Below are 24,557 nucleotides of genomic sequence, written 5' to 3' on the forward strand. Positions count from 1 at the left end.
TGGACCTGCATCAATTATTTCTAGAATGAAGAGAAACATCCAAGAAACTCATTCACTTATCACCACAAGCCTCTAATGTGAATACAACAGTAGTTAAAACCCAGTCCTGGTTCTAAAGAGTTTATTTACAATACGTGGTCTGGTCAGAACCTAGCAAGATACAAAAACCCATAGGAGTGAAGGAGCCTGTCTCTGTATGAAGTAAAGAGGGTAAAAACCTAGTCCACGATCAAGGCCAAAGTTTCTAACACAAAGAGTAATGTTCATATATGAAAACACATATGTGAGCAGGTGTGTGTATGAGTACCTACATGCCTACATCACTCCAGTCTTTAGGACAAAGACGTTTCTCATTTGGTTGATAAGTGTCCATTGGGATGGACATATCAGAAGTTTATTGGGAAATAAAGCTTCCATTGCCTACGTAGTATTTTAGATTGATGACATCTTTTACACAATAAGGAGAATGCATAAATGAAAACAAAAAAAAAGGAAGTAGAAGTGGAGAGGATGTTCAGAAAATGAAATTGTCCGCGTTCCCTATTTAAGAGCCATGCTTCGAGGCCGTGCTCAGAGAACCTCGGCCCCGAGGTCCCCCAGCCGCCCAGCTCAGCCCGCCCAGCAGCCCCCTCGGCTTCCCCATGGCTCTCCTGCGCCCTCTGCTGACCGCCCTGGCGCTGCTCACCTGCCGCCCTGGAGGCTCTCTGGGCTGTGCCCTGCCTGGGAGCCACGCGCAGGTTAGCAGGGACAACTTGGTGCTCCTGGGCCAGATGCGGAGACTGTCCCCTTTCTTGTGCCTGCGGGCCAGAAAAGACTTCCGCTTCCCGCTGGAGATGCTGGAGGGCGGCCAGCTCCGGGAGGCCCAGGCCGCCGCCGCCGTCCTGCGGGAGCTGCTCCAGCAGACCTTCAACCTGTTGCACACGGAGCGCTCCTCGGCGGCCTGGAGCCCCGCGCCGCTGCACCGACTCCGCTCTGGCCTCCACCTGCAGCTGGAAGCCCTGGACGCCTGCTTGGTGCAGGCCACGGGCGAGGGAGAGCGCGCCCCGGGGATGCACGGCCCTACCCTGGCCATCAAGAGGTACTTCCAGGACATCCGCGTCTACCTGGAGGACCAGGGATACAGTGACTGCGCCTGGGAAATTGTCAGGCTGGAAATCATGAGAGCCTTGTCCTCCTCGGCGACCTTGCAAGACAGCTTAGCCATCAAGGATGGAGACCTGGGGTCACCTTGAAGTGATTCTCAATGACTCACGTGCCACATCACCCTGCACTATGTCTGCTCACCTCAAGAGACTCTCACTGCAGCCTTCATTACAGAATTTATTGACTTTAATTCCACAAATATTTTGTGAGTAGTATTAAGCAAGAATATTTTAAAAAAAAATCCGGCTTCAGGATCATCAGTCCTTAAGAGATGTTTGCCCTGATGTTATTTATTTATTGTTATTTATTTATTCTTGTAGCTTATCATATTTATATTTATATTTTGATATAAAAGATATTTCCCTTTACACTGTATTAAAATTGATAAATCATATTCACCTTTCTATTTTATTAAATATGTATTTTGTCTTATTAAATTCTTTTGAAAGACGATTTCTTGAGTCTCTTTATTCTTAAACCCTAAATCCAAATCTTGGTTGTTCTAAAGCAAATGGAAAAATGGATGGTAGTATTCATCTACTTACTCATCCTTTCAGTTCATGTCATATGTAAACAGGAAATCAAGACGGCAGATGCAGAATCACCTTCACAAAGCACAGCCGAGTAAATCGAACATGGCAACTTCTGTGTCAAAACTCTTAGTCTCACAGGGAAAGAGGCATTAAAAAAGGATAAATATTTTAAAAATTTTAATTACATTAAAAAACACAAAATGATGTAAAGGAAAATGTTATTCTTACATAGCAGCTTTAAGTACAATAATTTTGAGACGGGGGAAGATGGATACCCTTTCTAGAGCACTTGGGAAATACATAATTGCAGAAGTCTTGCTGGCTGTTGGGCATAGGGGTCAGCAATGAACAACAAATGCTATGCGGGGGTGGTATTAATTTGAGATTCTTTATTACATAATTGGGAATGAGCACATGGGAATGGGTGTGGTAATTTTTGTCTTTTATTTGAGAGAGAGAGAGAGAGAGAGAGAGAGAGAGAATCTTATGCGGGCTCCATGCTCAGTGTGGAGCCTGATGCGAGGCTTGTTCCCATGACCCTGGGATCATGACCTAAGCCAAAATCAAGAGTCGGATCCTCAAGCAACTGAGCCACCCAGCACCCCTGGATATGGTCACTCTTTTTTTTTTTTTTTTGAAGGTTAAACTTTGATTTAGAAAGGCTGAAACAATTGTATGTTAATTGCAACAGCTAGGTTGTACAAAAATATGACTTGAAAATTCCCTTTTGATATTCTTGAAGAACTGGATTCCCATTACATACATGCCTTATTCTCTCTTCAGACCTCTGATTTCAGACTGGAGCTGAGCAGAGAAATGGCTGAGGGTCCCTCAAATCATTCTTGGGCTCCAGACAAGGTGCTGGGCCTCTAAGGAAATAAGCAGGTTATGGGTAAACCATACCTGTTAACTCTGGAGGCTTTTTGGTAGCATGCAAGAACAAACTGCTCCATCCTTAACTCTTTCCAGGAGTTCGACCCAGGGTACGTCAGTGGGCATCATAAGCTAGGTGAACGTATCACCATCAGGACAACCGGTGTTCACCCTGGGAGGCAGCTGGATTCCTCCAGCTTGGTGAGGATGCTCACGTAATGCCTAGTTTGCAGGGATAGATCTTGTCCCATCCTCCAACCTGTGAGGTCTTTTGAGCTGAACCACATTCTAACAAGTCGGCCCTCTTCCGCTCTTTAGTGTTCCAGTGTGCACCTGAACCCGAGTGCCATGAAAAAATTAGCTGGATATGGTCACTTCTAAGTAGAGTGGGCAATGAGAAGAGACCTAAATGTAGTCCTGCAGACCCTCAGCATTTGGAAGCAAAGCAGAGGATAGTCTGCCAGGGGCACAGAGGTGGCGTGGCCAGTCCAGCTGGAAGGACACATGGGGACGATAACACATGGGGGGAGAGACCCCCACAGGGAAGAAGGGTCAGAGTGGTGCTCGCAGGGTAGGTGCAGACGAACTGCCCAGGGGGTCTGAAAACAGACGCCATAGGTGACCTTAGCATGATCTGGTTTAGTGGAATTAATGAGGCAGAAACCAGATGGGTGTAGGTTGAAGAGGAAACACAAGAAGAGGAATTACTGGCACTGTGTATAGGAAATTATTTTGGGAAGCTTGTTTGTGAAGTGGAGACAGAAATAAGGTGGGACTTTGAGGAAAATGTGGGTCAGACGGTTATGAAGAGTTTGGGCGCCCCCTTCTGGCGGTTGGGGCGCAGCGAGGGGGCCTTGGAGGCGCTGCGGATTGCTGTCCACGCGTGTTTCACTATGGCCTGCGGAATCACAGAACGCAGTGACATAATCTATTCGCTAATGGTGCTGGTGATGCTTTGTGCCAGCCCCCCTGAATCTGATGGTTGTGAAAAACAGGAAATCATGCTTTTGAGATATCTGAAAATGATAGCTTCTCAGTCACGCCAGAATAACAGGACCTGGGTTTTTTGGTTTTTTTGTTTTTTGTTTTTTGTTTTTTTTTAACCACAAAATAGATATCAACAGCCAGAAGGCACAAGCCACTTGTTTCTGCCATCAGATTCTCAAGCTGTCCCACAAAGACTACAATACAGATCTTCAACCTGTTTACACAGAAAACTACAGCACGGCTTGGAGTGGATCTGCTGGTTACATTACTCCCGAGGAAGTCTGGAACAACAGCAGAAAACGAAAGTAGAAATTCTTCTGGTTTGTGCGTACTTGAAGGTACCTAAAAGTACTTGCAAGGAATCAGCAACCGTCTAAAGAGCAAGGAATGTAGCTGCTGAGCCTTGGAGGTTTTTAGAGGGGTGGCTGAAGTGTGCTTTTCCCTCTTTAATACATTCCAAAAACAATCAGGAAATGAGAAAATTATTTTCATGACTCTCTAATCACTGTATTTTTGTTTGTCAAATCAAAGAAAGCAATCTGGGGGCGCCTGGGTGGCGCAGTCGGTTAAGCGTCCGACTTCAGCCAGGTCACGATCTCGCGGTCCGTGAGTTCGAGCCCCGCGTCAGGCTCTGGGCTGATGGCTCGGAGCCTGGAGCCTGTTTCCGATTCTGTGTCTCCCTCTCTCTCTGCCCCTCCCCCGTTCATGCTCTGTCTCTCTCTGTCCCAAAAATAAATAAAAAACGTTGAAAAAAAAAAAAAAATTAAAAAAAAAAAAAAAAAAAAGAAAGCAATCTGCACTGTTTTTCTGCACCAGCTATAAAAGATCTGAAATCAGGGGCGCCTGGGTGGCTGGGTTGGTTAAGCATCAGACTTTGGCTCAGGTCATGACCTCACCATTTGTGAGTTCCAGTCCCAAGTTGGGCTCTGTGCTGACAGCTCGGAGCCTGGAGCCTGCTTCGGATTCTCTGTGTCTCCCTCTCTCTCTCTCTGCCCCTCCCCTACCTGAACTCTGTCTCTACCAAAAATAAACATTAAAAAAATAATAAGAGATCTGAGATCAAAACTATATTTTAGGTATAAAGTCTCCAAAAAATGTTCAGAAAACTAAATGATCTGTTTCTTTAAAAAATAACCTATGATAATACATTTTTCATTTATCTTTTCAAATTTTTGGAGGGTATTTTTTGTCCCTAGAATCTGAAATATAACGTATCATGGAAAACCTTCTTTACATTATTTTGTTACAGACCTCTGTGAAGATAATATTAGACGTTCAAACAGATACAAATGAAAATATCAGTGTTTTGAACATAACACATGTTTTTCTTCCCTTCATGTTAACACTTCAATGCAAGTATTACTGAACAAATGACTCTTCTGGTAGGTTCTCCCTCAAACAGTGACTCAGGGATCCAGCTACCTTCTATTTAGTGCCTTCAATATGTGACTTTAAATATGGCTGTGGTGTTTGGGCTTCTTCCACTTAGTTGTAAAAAGAAAAAGTACCATTGATCACATGGGCATATTTTCAAGGGCCAGATCTGCACAGAGCAAACGTAACTTCCACCCACATTCAGTTGCCCAGGATTCATTCACATGGCCACATCTAACTGTAAAGAGACTGGGAGAGGGAGTGTAATTTTGTCACCAGTGGGGAAAAGGTACAAGTTTAATTTACTATTTACTAAATTTACTATTAATTTTTAAACTATGTGCACTAATGCTGTTCTTTAGAAGAAATGGCCAATTTTCTTGCTTTTGCATCCAAAAAATGCTGAGTGCAGATCTGATTCCACAAATGAAAACCAGGCAAGAGACCTAACAGAAGAAGGCATGGGTGTTTGTATTATTGGCCCTTTAAAAGGGAGATTCACAGGGATTCCCAAGGGCATAGGTTAAAGTTGAAACACACAGCTTCTGGATTGGAAGTTCTTTTTTTTTTTTTTTTTTTTTTTTACATTTATTTATTTTTGAGAGACAGAGCATGAGCAGGGGAGGGGCAAAGAGAGGGAGACACAGAATCTGAAGCAGGCTCCAGGCTCCGAGCTGTCAGCACAGAGCCCGATGCAGGGCTCGAACCCACGAATCGTGAGATCATGACCTGAGCCAAAGTCGGACACTCAACTGACTGAGCCACCCAGGCACCCCTGGATTGGAAGTTCTTTTGAGGTCCCTCTTACAAATCAGTCCCCATTCAAACTCTCTCCTGACTTGAGACCATGCTGATTTGTAAGACTCTGGCAGATTACTTCTGGCCTGTTGTTAACTACTGTAAAATTTGGGATTGCAAGTAACTTGTTCTGGGAGTGTTCCACAAGACGAGCAAACATTTCTAATAAATTTTAACTTGATAAACGAGCACTGTCTTGCAATACAAGTAGTATGTGATGCCAAATGTCACGTGATCACAACTGAGCCAATGGTTCATGAAATTCTCTTTGATATAAGAGTGCTTTGGATTACAAGCAGGTTTCCAGAATGAATTATGCTCACAAATTTTTACTGTACTTGGAAGCTTTAGGCTGAGAGATCTTATCCATTCACCTCTGCTCCCTGGGCAATGTATATAGGGTAGAAGGAGTGGATCAGGATATACTAGCCGCTCTCACTGCCAGTGGTGCTTCAACTTGAAAATATCCCCGTTAGGCAGCTGGAGGACCACATACTGCAGACATCTCCACATCCCCAGATATCTGGGTGCACATTCAGCAATGTTCTGGGAAAAGCTGGACTATGTGAACCCAGACAATGACACTCAGAACTCAAGAATTGTGCCAAGTAGGAGTAACTGTATAAGGAATAAATGGTAACATGCCTGCTCCTCTCCTTTATCTTCCAGAAAATCTGTTCATTGTCAATAATGCAGCATAACATAATTAGAGTGGTTGGAATTTTTTTTTTAATTTTTAACGTTTATTTATTTTTGAGACAGAGAGAAACAGAGCATGAACGGGGGAGGGTCAGAGAGAGAGGGAGACACAATCCAAAATAGGCTCCAGGCTCCAAGCTGTCAGCACAGAGCCTGACATGGGGCTCGAACTCATGGAGTGTGAGATCATGACCTGAGCTGAAGTCAGACGCCTAACCAACTGAGCCATCCAGGCACCTCTAGAGTGGTTGGAATTTTCAGTTAGACTGTCTTGGGTTCGAATCTTCATTGCTTGGTAACTGTGTGGCCTTGGATAAATTATTTAATATTTCTAAAGTTCATTGTCCTCATTGAAAAGTGTGAACAATAAAAAATGATAAATCTGCATTATTATAGAATAGTTGATATTATACACATTATGATCAGATAAATTTACAATCAGTTGAAAAATGGGAATAACAATTTGGACCCTTTGAGGTGTCCTTTGTTGGTGTCACCGGTATTCCTGCTCTGGTCCTCCAAACGAAATTTAGGCACTTTAGTCTCCCAAGGGGCTTTAGGGACTGAAAAAGGTTGATGGTGATTTTTGCCAGTATTCTTAACCTCAGAGCTGTGATTGTGTTCTTTAGTTCTTTTTTTTTTAATTTTTTTTAATGTCTATTTATTTTTGAGAGAGAGAGAAAGAGAGACAGAGTATAAGTGGGGAAGGGACAGAGAAAGAGGGAGACACAGAATCTGAAGCAGGCTCCAGGCTCCGAGCTGTCAGCAGAGCCCGACACGGGGCTCGAACCCATGAACCGTGAGATCATGACCTGAGCTGAAGTGCGACGCTTAACCCACTGAGTCACCCGGGCACCCCTGTGTTCTTTAGTTTCTAAAATTCATCAGTCTGTCCTGCCCATGTCTTGCCGTAAACAAAAGTGTCTACGAGGCAACCGTGTGTCAGGCATGGAGAAACCCTCACTACAACTGCGTGTAGGAGTTGTTACTGATGAGAAAATACAGACTTAGGTTAAATAATTCTCCTTACAGTTCAAATGGTTCAAAATACTACCTGAAATTGAATCCAGGTCTTTCTGACTTTAAAATTAGCATAATCTTGCCCATTTTTCTGAGACAGAAAGCAGAGTTAGAAGCCAATCTCCTAGACTGTAGCTGACATAGCATGTTTGAACACAGGCATCTTGTTCAATGTGAGCTGCAGCCTTGGAGTCACGACAAGGATGGATCCAAACTTTAGAACCACTGACTGTCCTTGACATGGGTGTTACTGTGCCTGGTTCTTCCAGTTTATCATCAGTCGTTAATATGCTCCAGGTGTGGCAAAATAAAAGCCTAATGATGCCTCTCCTCTTGATGTCACTAAGAGGGCCAAAAGCATCACCACTGCACAATCTTCCAAGCTAGATGGATCACTGTGTCCCCACTCTGCATCCCCCTTATGCAAGTCCCATCTGAAACAGAAGTCTGATAAAATCTTTAAATGAATCTGAAAGGGCAAGTTACTCATTCATCATACTCCGCTCCTTCCAGCCAGAAAGACAAATTCTTAGCTTAGGACAGACAAAGATGGCCATCTAGGTAGAGGGCTGTATGGCATTCTCACCATATGAGGATCCTTTGGGGGAAGTATGTTCAGCTTCCACACAGAAAATGTCACCAAACCATTCCGTTGTGAGTTTCTCAGCCCCCTGGGATCCCATATCTACTACCTAATCGTAAAACCCACTCATTCTTGGGCAGCATTTTGCAAAGTTTTCTCTCACCCAGAATCTCATTGGAGCTGCTATGAGGAATGATTTTCAGATCAAAGTGGGAAGTGATATCTTCAAGGACACTCATCCAGGCTGTGGCGAGTGGCAGAGATAGGACTCACAGCCAGTTCTGAATGTATAACTAGTGTTCTTTTTGCCATATTGAATCTGTCTAAGCTACACCTTGTCACCAGTCACGCGAGATTGATGAAAACCCTCAACACTAATACTGCTTTCGAAGAAACTTTTATTTTTCAATCTATTTCTTTTTTAAAAGTGAGCAAGCTCATTGATGCTTATCCTGGTGGATCAGCATCAGAAAGAAGAGAGTTCAGCACAGTCAGAAAATGAGGAAGAGAAAGAAAAATGTATCTGGTCATTTATGCACCATCTACAAGGTAACTAATATTACTTCCTAAATTGCCCTGTCAATTTATGGAAACAGGGATGCTATCAAGTCCATGTATAAATGAATAAAGCAGAACCCCAAGAGATGAAGTGACCCATCCAGTGCACAGCAAGTGGAGCTAGGAGTTGAGCCCAGGTGTGCTGATGGAGACTCTTAATACCTGGCAGAACTGAGTTAATGTCATACTTCCTCCCCTCCCAGATGACTGTGGCAATCAGGAGAGGTCAAGTGCCCACAAATCACGCTTGCCTTGCTCCCTCTCTACCTCATGCCCCGACCCCCTTCTCCTTATCCTCCTACAGCATTTATCTAGATAATGAGCAAATCTTCTGTCACCAGCATGAGTACATTCGAGACCCCAACGATTCCCCCTCAGTTATACTGAGATATAACTGACATATAACATTGTATCAGTTTACAGTATACAAGATAATGATTTGACATGTGTTTATATCGTGAAATGATTACAAAATTTAACTAACATCCACCACCTTATATGGTTACAATTTTTTTTCTTCTGATGAGCACTTTTAAGATCTACTCTCTAAGCAACTTTTAAATATATGATAGAGTATTGGTAACTATAGTCATCATGCTGTGCATTACATTCCCAGAACTGATTATCTTCTAACTAGAAGTTTGTGCCTTTTGGCCACCTTCACCACCCCCTTACCCATCCCCGCCCCTGCCTCTGGCACCCACCAATCTGTTGCATACTTTTATGCCCTTCGTCTGTATTTACTCATTTGACACACTAATCCTTGAAAAATACCATTATTGTCCCCCACATTAAAGATGAGGAAACTAGAGAATGTAGTGTTTATGTCATTTACAAAAGTTCCACTAACAGTGGATAACAGAGCTGGGATTCAACCCTCAAACTCTGGCTCCAGAAACACATTCCTTAACCACTAAAATACATGGTGCAAACCATCAGGACAAGTTGGGACAGAGTCCAAAACAATAAAATGAGATGTTTTGAAGAATAATCACTAACTTCCCCATAGGACCTTGCATATGTTTTCCCACACAGTCTTCCAATGTATATTTCCTCACATGCAGCAAGGAACACGGGGCGGGGGGCGGGGGGGGGGGGGAGGCAGTATGAGGTTCTGAGATGAGAAGGGTTTTGCCCAAGAGCCACAGCTGGTGAGAAGAGTCAAATGTGATCTCAGGACAGACTAGGGACTATTATTTTCTTATCCATTTCACAGAGGACAATAGTAAATAGAGGCCAGGATTAAATGTGTAATAGTATCCCACCTCAAGTGAGCCCAGCTAAGCATGTTGCAGGTGTTTGGTGTTTAAAATGTAAGAAGTTCTAGAAGTGCCTTCTCTTTGTACTGAATGTAAAGAGCCTAAATGTCCAAAAACTGATGAATGGATAAGGAAGACGCGGAATGTACACACAATGGGATACTACTCAGCGACCGAAAAGAATGAAATCTTGCCATGTGCAACAACGTGGATGGAACCAGAGTGTATGATGCTGAATAAAATAAGTCAGGCAGAGAATGATAAATATGATACGATTTCACTCATACGTGGAATTTAAGAAACACAACAGATGAACCTAGGGGAAGGGAAGGAAAAATAAGATAAAACCAGAGAGGGAGGCAAACCATAAGAGACTCTTAAATACAGAGAACAAACTGGGGGTTGCTATAGGGGAGGTGGTGGGGGGGGGATGGGTTTAATGGGTGATGGGCATTAAGTAGGGCACTTGTTGGGATAAGCACTGGGTGTTACATGTAAGTGATGAATCACTAGGTTCTCCTTCTGAAACCAATACTACACTGTGTGTTAACTAACTTGAATTTAAATAAATAAATTAAAAATAAAATAAAATAAAATAAAAGTAACTGTTCATAGCCAGTCTTGGAATCTCGCTTCCAGGAAGTTTACTTCTAAATATCTTTTATTTTTAATGTTTATTTATTTTTGAGAGAGAGAGCGTGAACAGGGGAGGAGCACAGAGAGAAAGAGACACAGAATCCAAAGCAGGCTACAGGTTCCCCATGTTTTGAGTCATTTCCACATTCATCTGATTTCCATCCAGTAAAAAAATAAAAACAATAGTGTTTGGAATAGAAGTGTATTTACTAAAATTAAAAAAAACACGGTGGCCAAGTGCATGGCATAAAAGTAAGTGCTCAAAGATTGTCATACAAAGTTCTAGTCCATAATTTCTCATTTCTTTGCCAACATGTGTCATTACTCTGGCTCCGGTCGATAAAAGACTGCCTCTTAAAAAAAAAAAAAAAGACTGCCTCTTACACATTTTGTCATATCTGTAATACTTGACATTCTTTGAGAATTAACACCTGCTTCTCCCTTCTCTTAGCGCTAGGAAAATATTTTGTATTTATGGATTCAAGCTCTAAACGGATCTGCCAAGACAGAGGAGACTAGGGCTGGAGGTTTCAGGTAGTTCATTACAAAGTCTAATTGTTGGTCAGATACACTTGCTGCAGGGGAAAAAAGAAAACATGTAATTAGTGAAAAGAAAGTTTGTGTGTGGTGTGGTGTAAAGGCAATTTCCCTAGCAGACCCAGGTTATTAGATTTATTATTATTATTATTATTATTATTATTAAATCTCTTATTTAAAACTTAAACTTCTGTGGGTCTCAGGTGATTTATCTACTTGATGTTGGCTGCATATGAGAAAATAGAAGGCATGGTCCAATTGCTCTCTGAAGTTCTTTCTCTATCTGGGATCCTATGAGAACGGTCTAGAAGAAATTTGTTTTTGGGCAGGCAGAGGGTACCCCTCTGTTCCTATTTGCTCTTCAGCTCCCCTGAAAAGGAAAATTGAACTATGTGTAGTAAGACCAACCATAGGATAGTCAAAGGATACAAGGTATCCTACAAGGTAGGGCCTTAAAAAGCTCCACATCCTTGGAGATCTTCATTCTTCACCTGGGACGGCTGGAGTTCTAACGGATTCCCCATGAATCTCAGTCCCACCTTCTCATGCCTTATGTCTATCTCCTGTTTTGAATTGTGTCCACATTCATCTGATTTCTGTCAAACTGCCTCTCACCTGACTGCTTTCTTGCGACCTTCCCCCTCAAGTCTGATGGGTAGCTGGAAGGTCACCTCTCAGTGACTCCAGGGGTCCCAGTTCATGGTCTTCCTCCTTCAGCACTTCAAAGAGACCCAGGAATCAGCCAGCCTGGTCCTGGCCCAGAATCCCATGGCCAGCTTGCTTGAATAGGGTATCAGGAACTTAGCTCCAAGGGATGGAGATGAAATTTGGCTTCTTATAGTCCAAACACTTAGAACGATCCTCTGATTATTCCAGGAAGGTTGTTGGGAAAAGTCTGTCTGGGAAAAGTCACTTTTCTCTCGGCTCATCATAAACTAATCACCTCTCTGAATCTTCCTCCACAATGAATTTATTTTCTGACTCAACAAACTGTTGTTCACTCTGTCCTTTGCCATCCACCCTAACCACCAGCACTCTGGCTGCCACTCCCAGAGAGTGGATCCTGATCACGTTGCGCCACGCAGACAGTGCTCATTGTCATGTGATCATGCCATAGCTCGTATGATTCTACCTGGAGAAAAATGTCAAGTGAGCATCTGCTTTTACTGAATGTTTTCCATGTAATAAATTATTGATGTGTGTAGCAAAGAAAGTTCCTGATGGTGGAGGTGGGGGGAGAAAATTTGCATAGCAGAACTCTAGGATCCTTTGAGAAAACAGGAACCAAAAGCCCAACCCCATTCATCCCCAGATTCAGTTATTAAAACTTGGTAATTGTCTTAGTGTGGTGCTTGAGACAAGGCACGTCAGCCCAAGGATGGCAAGAAGTCTTACAAACAAAACTGTTAATGAGATACAAATGTCTCTTTTTGGTTTAAATTAGCCTACTTATACACATATGCCAATTATATGTACAAACTTACTTTGGAGTAAGAAGAGGATGATGTAGGTCTAAAAACGTACATTTCACATTACTAGGATCATTATGAATTAGAATTTATTTTGCTTCACTCATACATCTGTGTCTTTGTTTTCAAATGGGCAGGACATCAAAGTGTTCTTTCTTTTATTTCTAATTTCCTGTGCCTTCTGCCCAGCAGGAGGTCCTGGAAGGGAGCAGTGGTCTCTGAGTCAGTATTTGACCTACATGCAGTAGACGGCAGTATAACACCAAACTTCCACACCTTTAGTTCTGGACGCGTCAGTCAATAGGCCAAACAAGACTCCAGAGCTGAGGGCTTGGACCACAGAGAAGGAATGTCGTCTAAAATCTTTATTCTCTCTTTGTTTTAGCTTGATCCAGTCCAGCAGTGGATAATAAATTACCAAAGAGAAGCCATTGAAGGCCTACAGGAAGAAATGAAGATCATAGAGTAAGGAAGTAACCCCTGCTGCTTATACTCTACACTCAGACTAACTTGCTTCTTCTCCCTTTTTGGGTAAAGGTTGGAGGGAGCCATCAAAAAGGCATAGCCTATGGGGCACTCATGTACATCTTTCAATTGTTTCCTTTTCTTTCTTTTTTTTTATGTTTTTATTTATTTTGAGAGAGAAACCACGAGCAGGGGAGGGGCAGAGAGAGAAAGGAAGAGGGAGACTCCCAAGCAGGCTCCCCAAGTCAGTGCAGAGACCGCCGTGGGGCTTGAACTCCTAAACCATGAGATAGTGACCTGAGCCAAAATCAAGAGTCCGATGTTTGACAGACTGAGCCACCCAGTTTTCTTAACTGTGAATGTGCCTTACTGTAGTTTCAATCTGAAACTTGAAAAACATGTCAGAAATATAATGACTGAGAATGGCAACAATATTATCCTCATTCAAAAGACTTTGCGGGACACCTGGGTGGCTCAGTTGGTTAAGCATCTGGCTCTTGATTTTGGCTTAGGTCAGGATCTCACAGTTCATGAGTTTGAGCTGCACAACAGGCTGACAGCACGGAGCCTGCTTGGGATTCTCTCTCTCCTTCTCTCTCTGCTCCTCCCCTGCTCGTGCACACACACATACTCTCTCAAAAATAAATAAATAAACTTAAAAAAGAAGATTTTGCATTCTAGGATGACAACTGCCTTCAGAGCCAATTTACAAAGTAGCAAGTTGGCGTCTGGGTGGCTAAGTTGATTGAATGTCTGACTCTTGATTTCAGCTCAGGCCATGATCCCAGGGTTGTGGGGTTGAGCCCCACATCAGGCTCCACACTAAGGATGGAACCTGCTTAAGATTCTCTCTATCCTTCTGCCCCTCTCCCCTGCTCACGCACGCTCTCTCGCTCGATCTAAAATTTAAAAAAAAGTTTTGGGGTGCCTGGCTGGCTCAATCAGTTAAGAATCCGACTCTTGAGCTTAGAGTCGTGATCTCAAGGTTCATGGATCAAGCCCTGCATTGGGCTGTGCACTGACCGTGCAGAGCCTACTTGGGATTTTCTCTCTCCCCCTTTCTCTGCCCTTCTTTCACTCACATGTTCTCTAAATAAATAAATAAATAAATAAATAAATAAATAAAGTTTAAAAATATATTTAAAAAAACAAAGTAGCAAGAATATCAAAGTCATTGACCTTCAGTCATACGCTTCATCTTAAAATGTTTAATGCAAGCTGATTACCACCTCATTGACCACATGACCCTAAGAACTTCCAGTGGTTACATTTAGAATACAGGTGTTTATTTCACAAACTACATCCAAGTTAATACCACCCTCAGAGCATTCAAAATTAAATATTTTTGTTTTCTAAAACAAGAAGTAAGTTTCCACTCACTAACTTTTTAGACCTTCTTATCTGTTTATGTATAAGCATGAATTCCCATGCATATATATCTATATGATGTCTCTTATGCGCAATTACTATGACTAAAAGCAATAGTTCCTGTAAGAACTGGGAGTAAATAATAAAAGCAGTTAAAATTAATCTTAAATTAAAATTTAAAAAATTATATTTAAAGCATTGTGCAATGTTTCACTCAAAAATTAAGGGACATTTTAAATTGTTTTGAAAAATATATTGTCCTTAATAACAATTGGGGAGCTGGAGGGAGTATGACAAGTTTCAAAAAAAATAAAAGTAATCTGAAAAATAAGGCATAAGTCAATACATTTGAGAACCAAATACATAATGGTCAAGATTAGAAGTATAAACTGCTTAAACTTCCTTTCTAAAAGAAAAAAAAAATCATTGATTGGTTTAAAGCACCAATCTCATTATTAGTTTGCATAGGGGGAAAAGCCTAAAATCAAGTTATACTACATGTTTAGTACCAAAACAGTATTATAAGAAAAGATGGGCAAAGATGGAGCAAGAAAACACAATGGAGGAAAGTATTTAGAGGTGGCAATATTAATATGAATGAGATATTAATAATGATTAATATCAATATTGATCTCCATGAGAATTGAATGAATTAAGTTTGAGAAAGAAGATCACTATACCTAGGAAACAAATAGAATCTATAATTAAAAAGCTATGGAGCTAAAATTCAAATAATATAAAACATTAAGCAAAAGTTTTTAGCAATATATACAAACGTGAACAGAAACATGATGGTAGCATTGAAATGTTAGCACGTTGTCTATAAAACAATGTAGAAAAATAATAAGGACAAGAAGATTTAAAAGTAAATTATTGGTTAAGACTCTCGAGCACTATAACTTCTTTCAAATATTTATAAATCATTCACAAAAATCATCATATATTAAACTACAAAGAAGGACACCTGGGTGGCTCAGACGGTTAAGCATACGACTTTGGCTCAAGTCATGATCTCTCAGTTTGTGAGTTCAAGCCCTGCATTGGGCTCTGTGCTGACAGCTCAGAGCCTGGATCTGCTTCATATTCTGTCTCCCACTCTCTCTGCCCCTCCCCTGCTCACGCTTTGTCTGTCTCTCTGTCTCAAAAAAAAAAAAAAAAAAAAAAAAATTACCCACTGAGGTCAACTCACAGCCTAAACAAACATATGAATTGAAAACAGACCCACCTCACATATTAAAGTCAAAAAAAAAATTCTAAATAACATTAACACACTGTATAAAGAATACAAGCTAGCATTTATTGAATGTTCACTCTCTGCATCAGGGACAGAGCTAAACACATTACAGGAAGTATTTTTATCTTCTCAACAATGCTGTCAAGCTCTTAAACAATAAACAACACCTTATTCTCTACTGCATAACCTTAGATAATAATATTTATTGAGTACCTACTGTGTGCAAGAGCAGCAGATAATAGAAGCTATTAAGCAGCAGAACTATGATTCAGAGCCAACCAGTATTTTCCCAATTCTATATGCTGTCCAATGTGACATCACGTTAATAATCTAATTCATCATGATTAAGAAGAATATCATGGAAATATAGAGATGATTTTATACTAGAAAATATATTTATATAATGTGTTATTTATCACACCAGAGCTTGTTAAGTGGTAGTTTCTTAAGGATTAGTTGCAATGTGGAGTCTAAAACTAAAACAATAAAGTTCAAAAAGTCTATTACAAAAAACCCATCAATCTGACTTGCTCTTTGAATAGATCTCTTTCACCCAGGCATAATTTTGTAATATATGCATCATTTTCATTTTCCAAATGAAAATATCTGTTCACTAAGATATTCTGACATTACAAATCTATATATATTTCAATTATTATAACCAAGTAATTTATTTGTTAATATCACCATTGTTGTCATCACAAAAGTCTTTTAAGTATTGAAAAGTTGTCAAGTTTGCAGTGATAGGTTTTCCAAAATTTTAATTTTCTTTTTTTTTTAAGTTTACTTATTTATTTTGAGAGAGAGAGAGAGAGAGAGGGAGAATCCCAAGTAGGCTGCACGTTGTCAGCACAGAGCCAGACATGGAGCTTGAAGTCACAAACCATGAAATCATGACCCAAGCCGAAATCCAGAGCCAGATGTTCATTCGACTGAGCCACCCAGCTGCCCCCCCCACCCAATTTTAATTTTCTATTGAAAGCTCAAATGTTATCATTGGAAACGAATGGTTTTCTTTAAGTAACAAATTCACTTTGTAAGTATCTTGAGAAAGTGTTTGTCAAATGCCTAAGTCTGAGTAACCATGCTTTGTCTGTCTGTCATTCTTCCAAGTGAAAATGGATTCTGCGAAGAGTGGCTAGTTTAGCTCACAACTCTAACAATCATATAAATGGTTTTCCTCAAAACGATCATCTTGCATGCAGCAGAAGTGCTTGTCACTCAGAATATTAAAAGACTATCACAGAGAATATTCAAAAGATGTGCACTCACAAGTCAAGATTTAATCATTATTATTATTAATTATTAATAAAATTAATGATCTTTTTATTTCATCAAGGACATTATTAAGTGAGACTGGCTTTATTTGTTGCTCCAAGTATATTACAGTGAAAAATATAATAATTACTGGTACATTTTGGTGACACTGCCTTGATTGACACTTGGGCATTAGCAGTTTTATTCACTGTTGGTGTTACACCATTAGTGCAAATTGTTAATGCGGTAAACAAAGCAAATAATGTCTGGATGTTATTGCCAAAGTATTTTTGATTTCCTGGATCCCCTTAAAGTATCTTGGGGACCTCTAGGGGCCCACAGGCCACACTTTAAAAAAAATTTTTTTAATGTTTATTTCTTTTTGAGAGAGAGAGAGAGAGAGGCAGAGTGTGAGCTGGGGAGGGGTAGACAGAGAAGGAGACGCAGGATCTGAAGCAGGCTCCAGGATCTGAGCTGTCGGCACAGAGCCTGATGTGGGGCTCGAACTCACAAACCGTGAGATCATGACCTGAGCCAAAGTCGGACGCTTAACCGACTGAGCCACCCAGGTTTCCCAGGCCACAGACCACACTTTGAGAACTGCAAGTCTAATGAATTTCCTTGCGCCTGCTCTGGTCAGGCTACTCTCTTGCTTTAAATCCTGAAGTCGCTTTCCTTGGTTCCTCAGATAAAGTCTAACATCTTTAACATAGTCTATTGTTGGACTTCTTTTCATTTCTCCAGCGTCATGACAAGCCATACTTTCCATCTGTTGGTACAGTCCACCTACTCTGGTGTTTTGCACTCTTTCTGAAGTACCAGCCCCTTTCCTGCTAGAGGGCCACTCCCTCCCTATGCAGCTCCTTTTAACTTCCCTGTGATATTTTGCCCTCCATGTGATACTTACCAAACACCTGCTCATCTTTCCAGTCTCATACTTCATATTACTTCCCTGGGGAAAACTGAAGGTAGTATAAATGAGCTACCCATGAAACTCACTGCCAGAACATCTTTTCTTTCTGTGTAGCCCAGATCCCAAATGTAAATACCTAATTACATTACAACTACTTCTTTATTTATTTTTATTTTTTTTTTAACATTTATTTATTTTTGAGAGATGACAGAACATGAGCAGGTGAGGGGCAGAGAGAGAGGGAGACACAGAATCCGAAGCAGGCTCCAGGCTCCAAGCTATACAGCACAGCACAGAGCCTGATGTGGGGCTTGAACTCACAAACCATGAGATCATGACCTGAGCCGAAGTCGGACGCTTAACCGACTGAGCCACCCAGGTGCCCCACAACTACTTCTTTAATGGATATGTCCTTCGCTCTAATGTAAGTTCCAGAAGGACAGACACTACATACCCATAATCAAGACTCTATCCCCAAGGCCAATAAATGAATGAATGAACTGCACCACATATTTTTATGTTTAGTGTGCAGAATTAGAACCTCAGAGAAATTTAAAAAAAGAAGAGAAATGTCTTAAATTTAATAAGTAAAAAAACTCACATTTTTATTAAAGATGAAAATGTAAAAATACTTCTATATAAAAATAGAACATACGAGTGCAAATTCCATAAAAGTGAATAATAAATTAATATAAGTAAATATATACATAAACATTTTATAAAATGAGGTTCAGCCCCAGGGCACCAGTTACATTTTCTCCAATTCTGAAACTAGCTGGGCATAGACGTGTTTAACATTACTGATAAAAATACGCCAACTATGATTCGAATTATTTTATAACTGAAGCAAAAAATAACAGTTTTGGAAATAAATGAACAATTAAGAGTCTGAGCTAGGACATTAGTCACTGAAAACCAGGTTCCTGTTAATTCCTGAGTTTTCTTACGAGCTTGTAAATGAAGAGAAAGCGACTCCTGATTTCCAGTCTGACAATTTCCCAGGCGCAGTCACTGTATCCCTCGTCCTCCAGGTAGACGCGGATGTCCTGGAAGTACCTCTTGATGGCCAGGGCAGGGCCGTGCATCCCCGGGGCGCGCTCTCCCTCGCCCGTGGCCTGCACCAAGCAGGCGTCCAGGGCTTCCAGCTGCAGGTGGAGGCCAGAGCGGAGTCGGTGCAGCGGCGCGGGGCTCCAGGCCGCCGAGGAGCGCTCCGTGTGCAACAGGTTGAAGGTCTGCTGGAGCAGCTCCCGCAGGACGGCGGCGGCGGTCTGGGCCTCCCGGAACTCCCCGCCCTCCAGCTGCTCCCCGGGGGAATTTGAAGTCAGTCCTGTATTTCAGACGGGAAAGAGAGAGCGTCACCACTTGGTTGAGAGCTGTGAAGCTGTCCTGCTTTCCCAAGTCAAAGCTCTGAGGCAGGTCACAGCTAATGGAGGTCAGAGGGTGGGACAAGATCAACACTAGTGCCATCAGTAAAGAAATTGAAAAAGCCATTGGTAAGTTTCAAGACGTCCTTCTGGTTGAGATGGGAGATGATGAGCTTTTGTCCAGCTTCTCTGAAAATCCTCCATCTATGTGTCTCTTAAATATTGAGCATAAGAGTTTTCATTTTTTTAATTTCCCACAAAATTTTGTTCTTCTCCATTTTGGGCTTTCCTTTCTTTTGAAGGGTCTGAAGTTGACATCAGTTTCAACTCTTTCTGTATTGTTACAATTGAAGAAAAACTTATTCACTAAAAAAGTAGAAGTTCTAAGTCAATGGAATGTTTATTATCGTAATAAAAACCAACTTTGAACTAATGATAGAGCTATCTGGATCTTTCTTCCTGATGTTAAGAACAACTTCTAAGGAAGCTTTATTAAGGCTTTCTTTTAAATCTTCTTTCTCCCCTCTCCTCCAGATGGCCCTCTTAGAAGTATTGGTCAGGTGTGAAAGATAACCTGATTTGCATATGCATGGATGTCACCCTATTCTCTGCTGCAAAATACGTAGTTTGTCAAATTTGGTGTTATTTACTCTGCTTCACTGAGAAGACTACTGAGCATTTCTTCTGTGCCAATTATTACCGTGAGCTCAAGCTATACTAACATGATTAAACCTCCAGTCTTGCCCACAAGAGTAAAGAGTAACCATTGCTACCTTAGAGGTGTTCAAGTTGTTAGAAAGTGTGTTTGCTGCTTTGTGGCAGGCCTCTTTGTGTTAGCCCAGACCATGGTCTTAGCTCTGGAGGAGTCATGGTTAAACAGTCCTTGTTGTTCTTTGCTATTTTGGCATAATTATAAAATCGTTGCCTTTCATTTGTATTTGTCTTTTCTCTTTATGAAAGCTGTCCTAGTGCTTTTCTATTTCCACTCTGAGGTTTGTTGGGAAACAAGCAAGGGAAAATGTAAGAGAAAAGAAGAGATGACATTTCCTCTATGAATTTTCAAAACATCAGAACTTCCCTCTCTCTCTTAACATTCCTAGAGAGTAAAAGGAAGCAGTCATAAAAACGTAATGCACAAAAGACAAATGGAAAGTAAATGCTGAAAGTGAAAGGGAAAAAAAAGTGACATCTTCTCTGTCCAAATGACAAAATGTCACTAAACCTCTGCAAGGGATTAAGAGCGCTATAGAGTGGCAGGTTTCAAACAAGTCTGTGTGAGATTGTTTCCCTGCAGAAAGGTCCCCAAGGAGGACAGCTGGCTTTTTTTAAGGTGGGCGGTTACCTAAAGGGCTAGTTTTCGGCTTTGCTGAATCCGCAAATCTATCCCTCTATCTATCTATCTGTCTGTCTATCACCTATCTACTTTTTTCTCTATCGACAGAGGTGATCAGATTCCAAGGATTTAGTCGTACCAACTCACCCTCAAGAGACTGGGTTATAGATCAGACAGCCATTTTATTAATGTGTGAGAGGTCAGTTATTACCTGGAAGCTGATAGATGTTAGTGACTGGGACAGGGCACTCCCTGTCATGTGAACACCTGCTAGATGAACACAGAAGAGATGACATTAGAAATAAAAGTGTTTATTAGTGAGCTGAGAAGGAAGAGAAGCCGATCACTTCAGGGAAAACTTGCATCCAGTTCCCATAGTTGGATGGGTTAGTTTTCTCCGTTGTGATAACGGCTGACGGCTGTTGAGTACTTATTTTGCCCAGGCATTGTTACAGGTACATGACATCATCCCACCTTCACAGCAACCCAGTGAAATCGATATGATTATTATTTCCATATGACAGAGGAGAAAAACAAGAAGCCCAAGGTCACACACACACAGGCTGGAGCTATGATAGGAATCCAGGCAGTCTGGCCCCAGAGTCCACTCTCCTAGCCACTAGATGGGGCCTTCTCTGATCTTCTTCCTATCTTCCTATCTTAGATTAATACTTAGCAAGTTTTTTCTCTCCAGCTGCCATTCTTAGTCACCAAAAAGCACCATTCGCTTATTCCAGAGACACTGCAATACCCTTGAAGAGGATACAGCTTTCTTTTCACTTGCTAGATTCCAGTCTTATCTTTCAAATGGTGTGTTTTGTTGATCTCTACTGGATCTTTGAAACTCCCTGCTCCCATCTGACATATTTTCAGAAATCATCCAGATTAAAGAATCCATTTAAGTCCATCAACTGATGAATGGATAAAGAAATTGTGGTTTATATACACAATGGAGTACTACATGGCAGTGAGAAAGAACAAAATATGGCCCTTTGTAGCAACATGGATGGAACTGGAGAGTGTGATGCTAAGTGAAATAAGCCATACAGAGAAAGACAGATACCATATGGTTTCACTCTTATGTGGATCCTGAGAAACGTAACAGAAACCCATGGGGGAGGGGAAGGAAAAAAAAAAAAAAAGAGGTTAGAGTGGGAGAGAGCCAAAGCATAAGAGACTGTTAAAAACTGAGAACAAACTGAGGGTTGATGGGGGGTGGGAGGGAGGGCAGGGTGGGTGATGGGTATTGAGGAGGGCACCTTTTGGGATGAGCACTGGGTGTTGTCTGGAAACCAATTTGACAATAAATTTCATATATTGAAAAAAATAAAGTAAAATAAAATAAAAAGGTAAAAAAAAAGAATCCATTTAAGATGCATCTCACTTGAGTTGCTCTTAAACTCACGGGAGATTTTGTTTAGAAAACAATATTGCAGAATAAAAGTTATTCTTACTATCTCTGTTTTCGGAAGACTGTTGTTTTCTGACACAGCCCACAAATTTAAGGCCTACTCGTATTTGGAACATGTAGTCCTTTTTGTATTTGTTATGGGACAGAAAACTCTCTGTGTGCCTCCTCTGTGACACTCAAGATACACATTACTGCCCTCAGGGAGGTTATAGTCTATCAGGGCAGTCAGATGGTAAACAAATAGTTAAATTGATTACTTAATCACAAGCATAGAGAATGTAGCCAAAAGAGAATGCTTAAAGTTAAGGAGTAATATGGAGGCAGAACAGTGCAGCAGTGAAGTACCACTCATGTAGCAAATTGTGTCTTTTAGCAAGTTAAGTAACCTCTCTGAGTGTTTGGTTTCCTTATCTGCAAAATGCAAATAATTACAGTAATTCCCTCTTAGGAAAGTTGTGAAGATAAAATGAAATAATGTTTGCAAAACACTTTGCTGAGAACCTACATATAATTGGAATTAATACTGCTGCCATTAATATTATTAAAAATAATCTATATATTACAGATTCAATGAACACATATCATCATGACCTGAGCCGAAGTCAGACGCTTAACTGACTGAGCTACCCAGGCGCCCCTAGATTTTATTTTTTTAATTTTTATTTTTTTAATGTTTACTTATTTTTGAGAGAGAGCGTGCAAGTGGGGGAGGGGCAGAGAGCTAGAGGGACAGAGGATCCAAGTGGACTCTGTGGGAACAGCAGGGAGCTAGATGCAGGGCTGGAACTGAACTCAGGAACCATGAGATCATGACCTGAGCTGAAGTCAGATGCACAAACGACTGAGCCACCTAGGTTTCCCTAGATTTTATGTTTTTAAGTAATCTCTACACCCAACATGGGACACCAACTTACAACCCTGAGATCAAGAGTCACACACTCTACTGACTGAGTTAGCCAGGTGCCCCATCATGATAAGCTTTGAATACCATTACAGCCCCATTAGCCCTGAGTACCTGATAGGATATCACTTGTCGAGGGAATATCTAAGGATATGAGGCTGTCTGAATTACCACACAATGATTAAGGCAAAGTTTTTACTATGAAAGGTTGTACCTGGTAGAGAACCAAGAGACTCACACACTTGAATGCAAACTTGAAACTTTTAGGGAAACGAGCACCTAACAAAGTGCTTGGCAGGCCATTTTGACAAATGATATCTGCAATATTGTTTTCCAAACAGTATCTTCCATGAGTTTTCAGATGAAACTCAAGTGATATCTTTGAGGCATATATACAACTGAAAAGCTTTAAAGACGGCAGAAAAGTGTTAACAAGGAAAAAAATAAGAAAAACTTAAATCTCCTGTTTTAATAGGTTTTTTATGTTTCTTGTTGACTTAGAAAGACCATCATTTCTTGCATAAATATTTCTCCCTTTTCTGACTTTGTCTAGGCTTTTCTCCCCAAGAACAATCTGGGTGGTATGAAAAATATGTTATAATGCTGTGTAGATACTGCACTGGCACATGTGGTTGGAGTCCCCCATCTAGGCACTCATGTCAATAAATGTACATTTTTTACTGATTTTGTAAAAAAAAAAAAAAGTAGAAAGGGAAAAGACCGGGCAAAAATGGAAAAACCCAGAAAATGAAAGTTTCTATGTTCATGATTTAAAAGGCACTCATCACCCAAAGTCCTTAGAACTTTCTGAGACTTCCTCTTCAGGCAGTCCTGCAGAATCCCACCCTCCAGCTGCCTCATGGCTCTCTCAATCTCTGTGCTGTTGGCTCTGGTGATGCTGTGCTCCAGCCCTGCCTACTCTCTGGACTGTGACCTGCGTCCGAGCCACGGCAATCCAGAAACCTTCACACTTTTGAGTCAAATGGAGAGAGTCTCCATTCTGTCCTGTCTGAAGGACAGGACTGACTTCAACTTTCCTCAGATACTTGTGGCTGGGAACCAGCTTGAGAAGACACAAGTGACAGCTGTCGTGCATGAGATGCTCCAGCAGATCTTCAACCTCTTCAGCAAAAGCGACTCCTTTGTGGCTTGGGATGAGACGCTTCTGGATAGATTCCTTGTTGGACTTTACCAACAGCTGGATGACCTGGAGACGTGTTTGAGGGAGGAAATGAACATGGAACAGCTACCCCTGGGAAATGAGAACTCCAGACTGGCTGTGAAGAGATACTTCCAAGGAATCAGTCTCTATCTTAAAGAGAAAGAATACAGCCACTGTGCCTGGGAGGTTGTCAGGGTAGAAATCAGAAGATGCTTGCTCGTCGTTAACAAGCTCACAGGGACATTCAGGAAATAAAAAGGATGCTGAGTTCACCTGGCCAACTAAATGGCTATTTTCCAGGACTCAGAGTGCAATCTTCATCTCTAATTTTATGCCATGTGAAAAGTGAATAATAGCAAATGTGTGGGATTATTTAAAATCATAGTAAATGTTATAAGTTGCAGTACGCTGTTTAGAACAGAGAAATGCACAATTCATTTGCTTATAGCTTAAAATCTTTTGTATTTTTTATTTATTTAAATTATTTGAAATATTCGTGCTACTCATACTATTTAAGTATTTATTGTTCACAGACCACCTGTTTAGTGTTATGCTGTGTATTAGACTATTATTCATTTCTAAGTCATGGGAAATAAAAGCAATTTTTAAAAATCGATTGTGCTTGCACACATTTTTTAAAAATAAAAACCTAACCTAAAGCCTGATCTCACAAAATAAAC

The 24,557-nt window shown here is 41.0% G+C and overlaps 3 protein-coding genes across 3 annotated transcripts; 2 read left to right on the plus strand and 1 right to left on the minus strand.

The window, feature by feature from the left end:
- The first annotated feature begins 520 nt into the window (after positions 1-520).
- On the plus strand, positions 521-1,232 carry LOC131490870 (interferon omega-1-like). The gene has a single exon (XM_058693312.1). The coding sequence runs from the start codon at positions 642-644 to the stop codon at positions 1,230-1,232; it is 591 nt and encodes a 196-aa protein (XP_058549295.1). The 5' UTR covers positions 521-641.
- A 2,110-nt stretch (positions 1,233-3,342) lies between these two features.
- On the minus strand, positions 3,343-19,197 carry LOC131490758 (interferon omega-1-like). The gene is given in 3 exon segments (XM_058693231.1): positions 3,343-3,447; positions 18,654-19,010; positions 19,012-19,197. Coding segments are annotated over 3 exon segments (648 nt in total).
- Positions 19,198-23,574: 4,377 nt separating this feature from the next.
- On the plus strand, positions 23,575-24,132 carry LOC131490871 (interferon alpha-2-like). The gene has a single exon (XM_058693313.1). The coding sequence runs from the start codon at positions 23,575-23,577 to the stop codon at positions 24,130-24,132; it is 558 nt and encodes a 185-aa protein (XP_058549296.1).
- Positions 24,133-24,557: the final 425 nt, after the last annotated feature.

This window comes from Neofelis nebulosa, chromosome 12 (genome assembly GCF_028018385.1).
Source record: "Neofelis nebulosa isolate mNeoNeb1 chromosome 12, mNeoNeb1.pri, whole genome shotgun sequence".
Classification (NCBI taxonomy): domain Eukaryota; kingdom Metazoa; phylum Chordata; class Mammalia; order Carnivora; family Felidae; genus Neofelis; species Neofelis nebulosa.

Bases quoted from the DNA above. Each gene is read 5' to 3' on its own strand.
- LOC131490871 (XM_058693313.1), top strand. From the start codon at position 23,575: ATGGCTCTCTCAATCTCTGTGCTGTTGGCTCTGGTGATGCTGTGCTCC.
- LOC131490870 (XM_058693312.1), top strand. From the start codon at position 642: ATGGCTCTCCTGCGCCCTCTGCTGACCGCCCTGGCGCTGCTCACCTGC.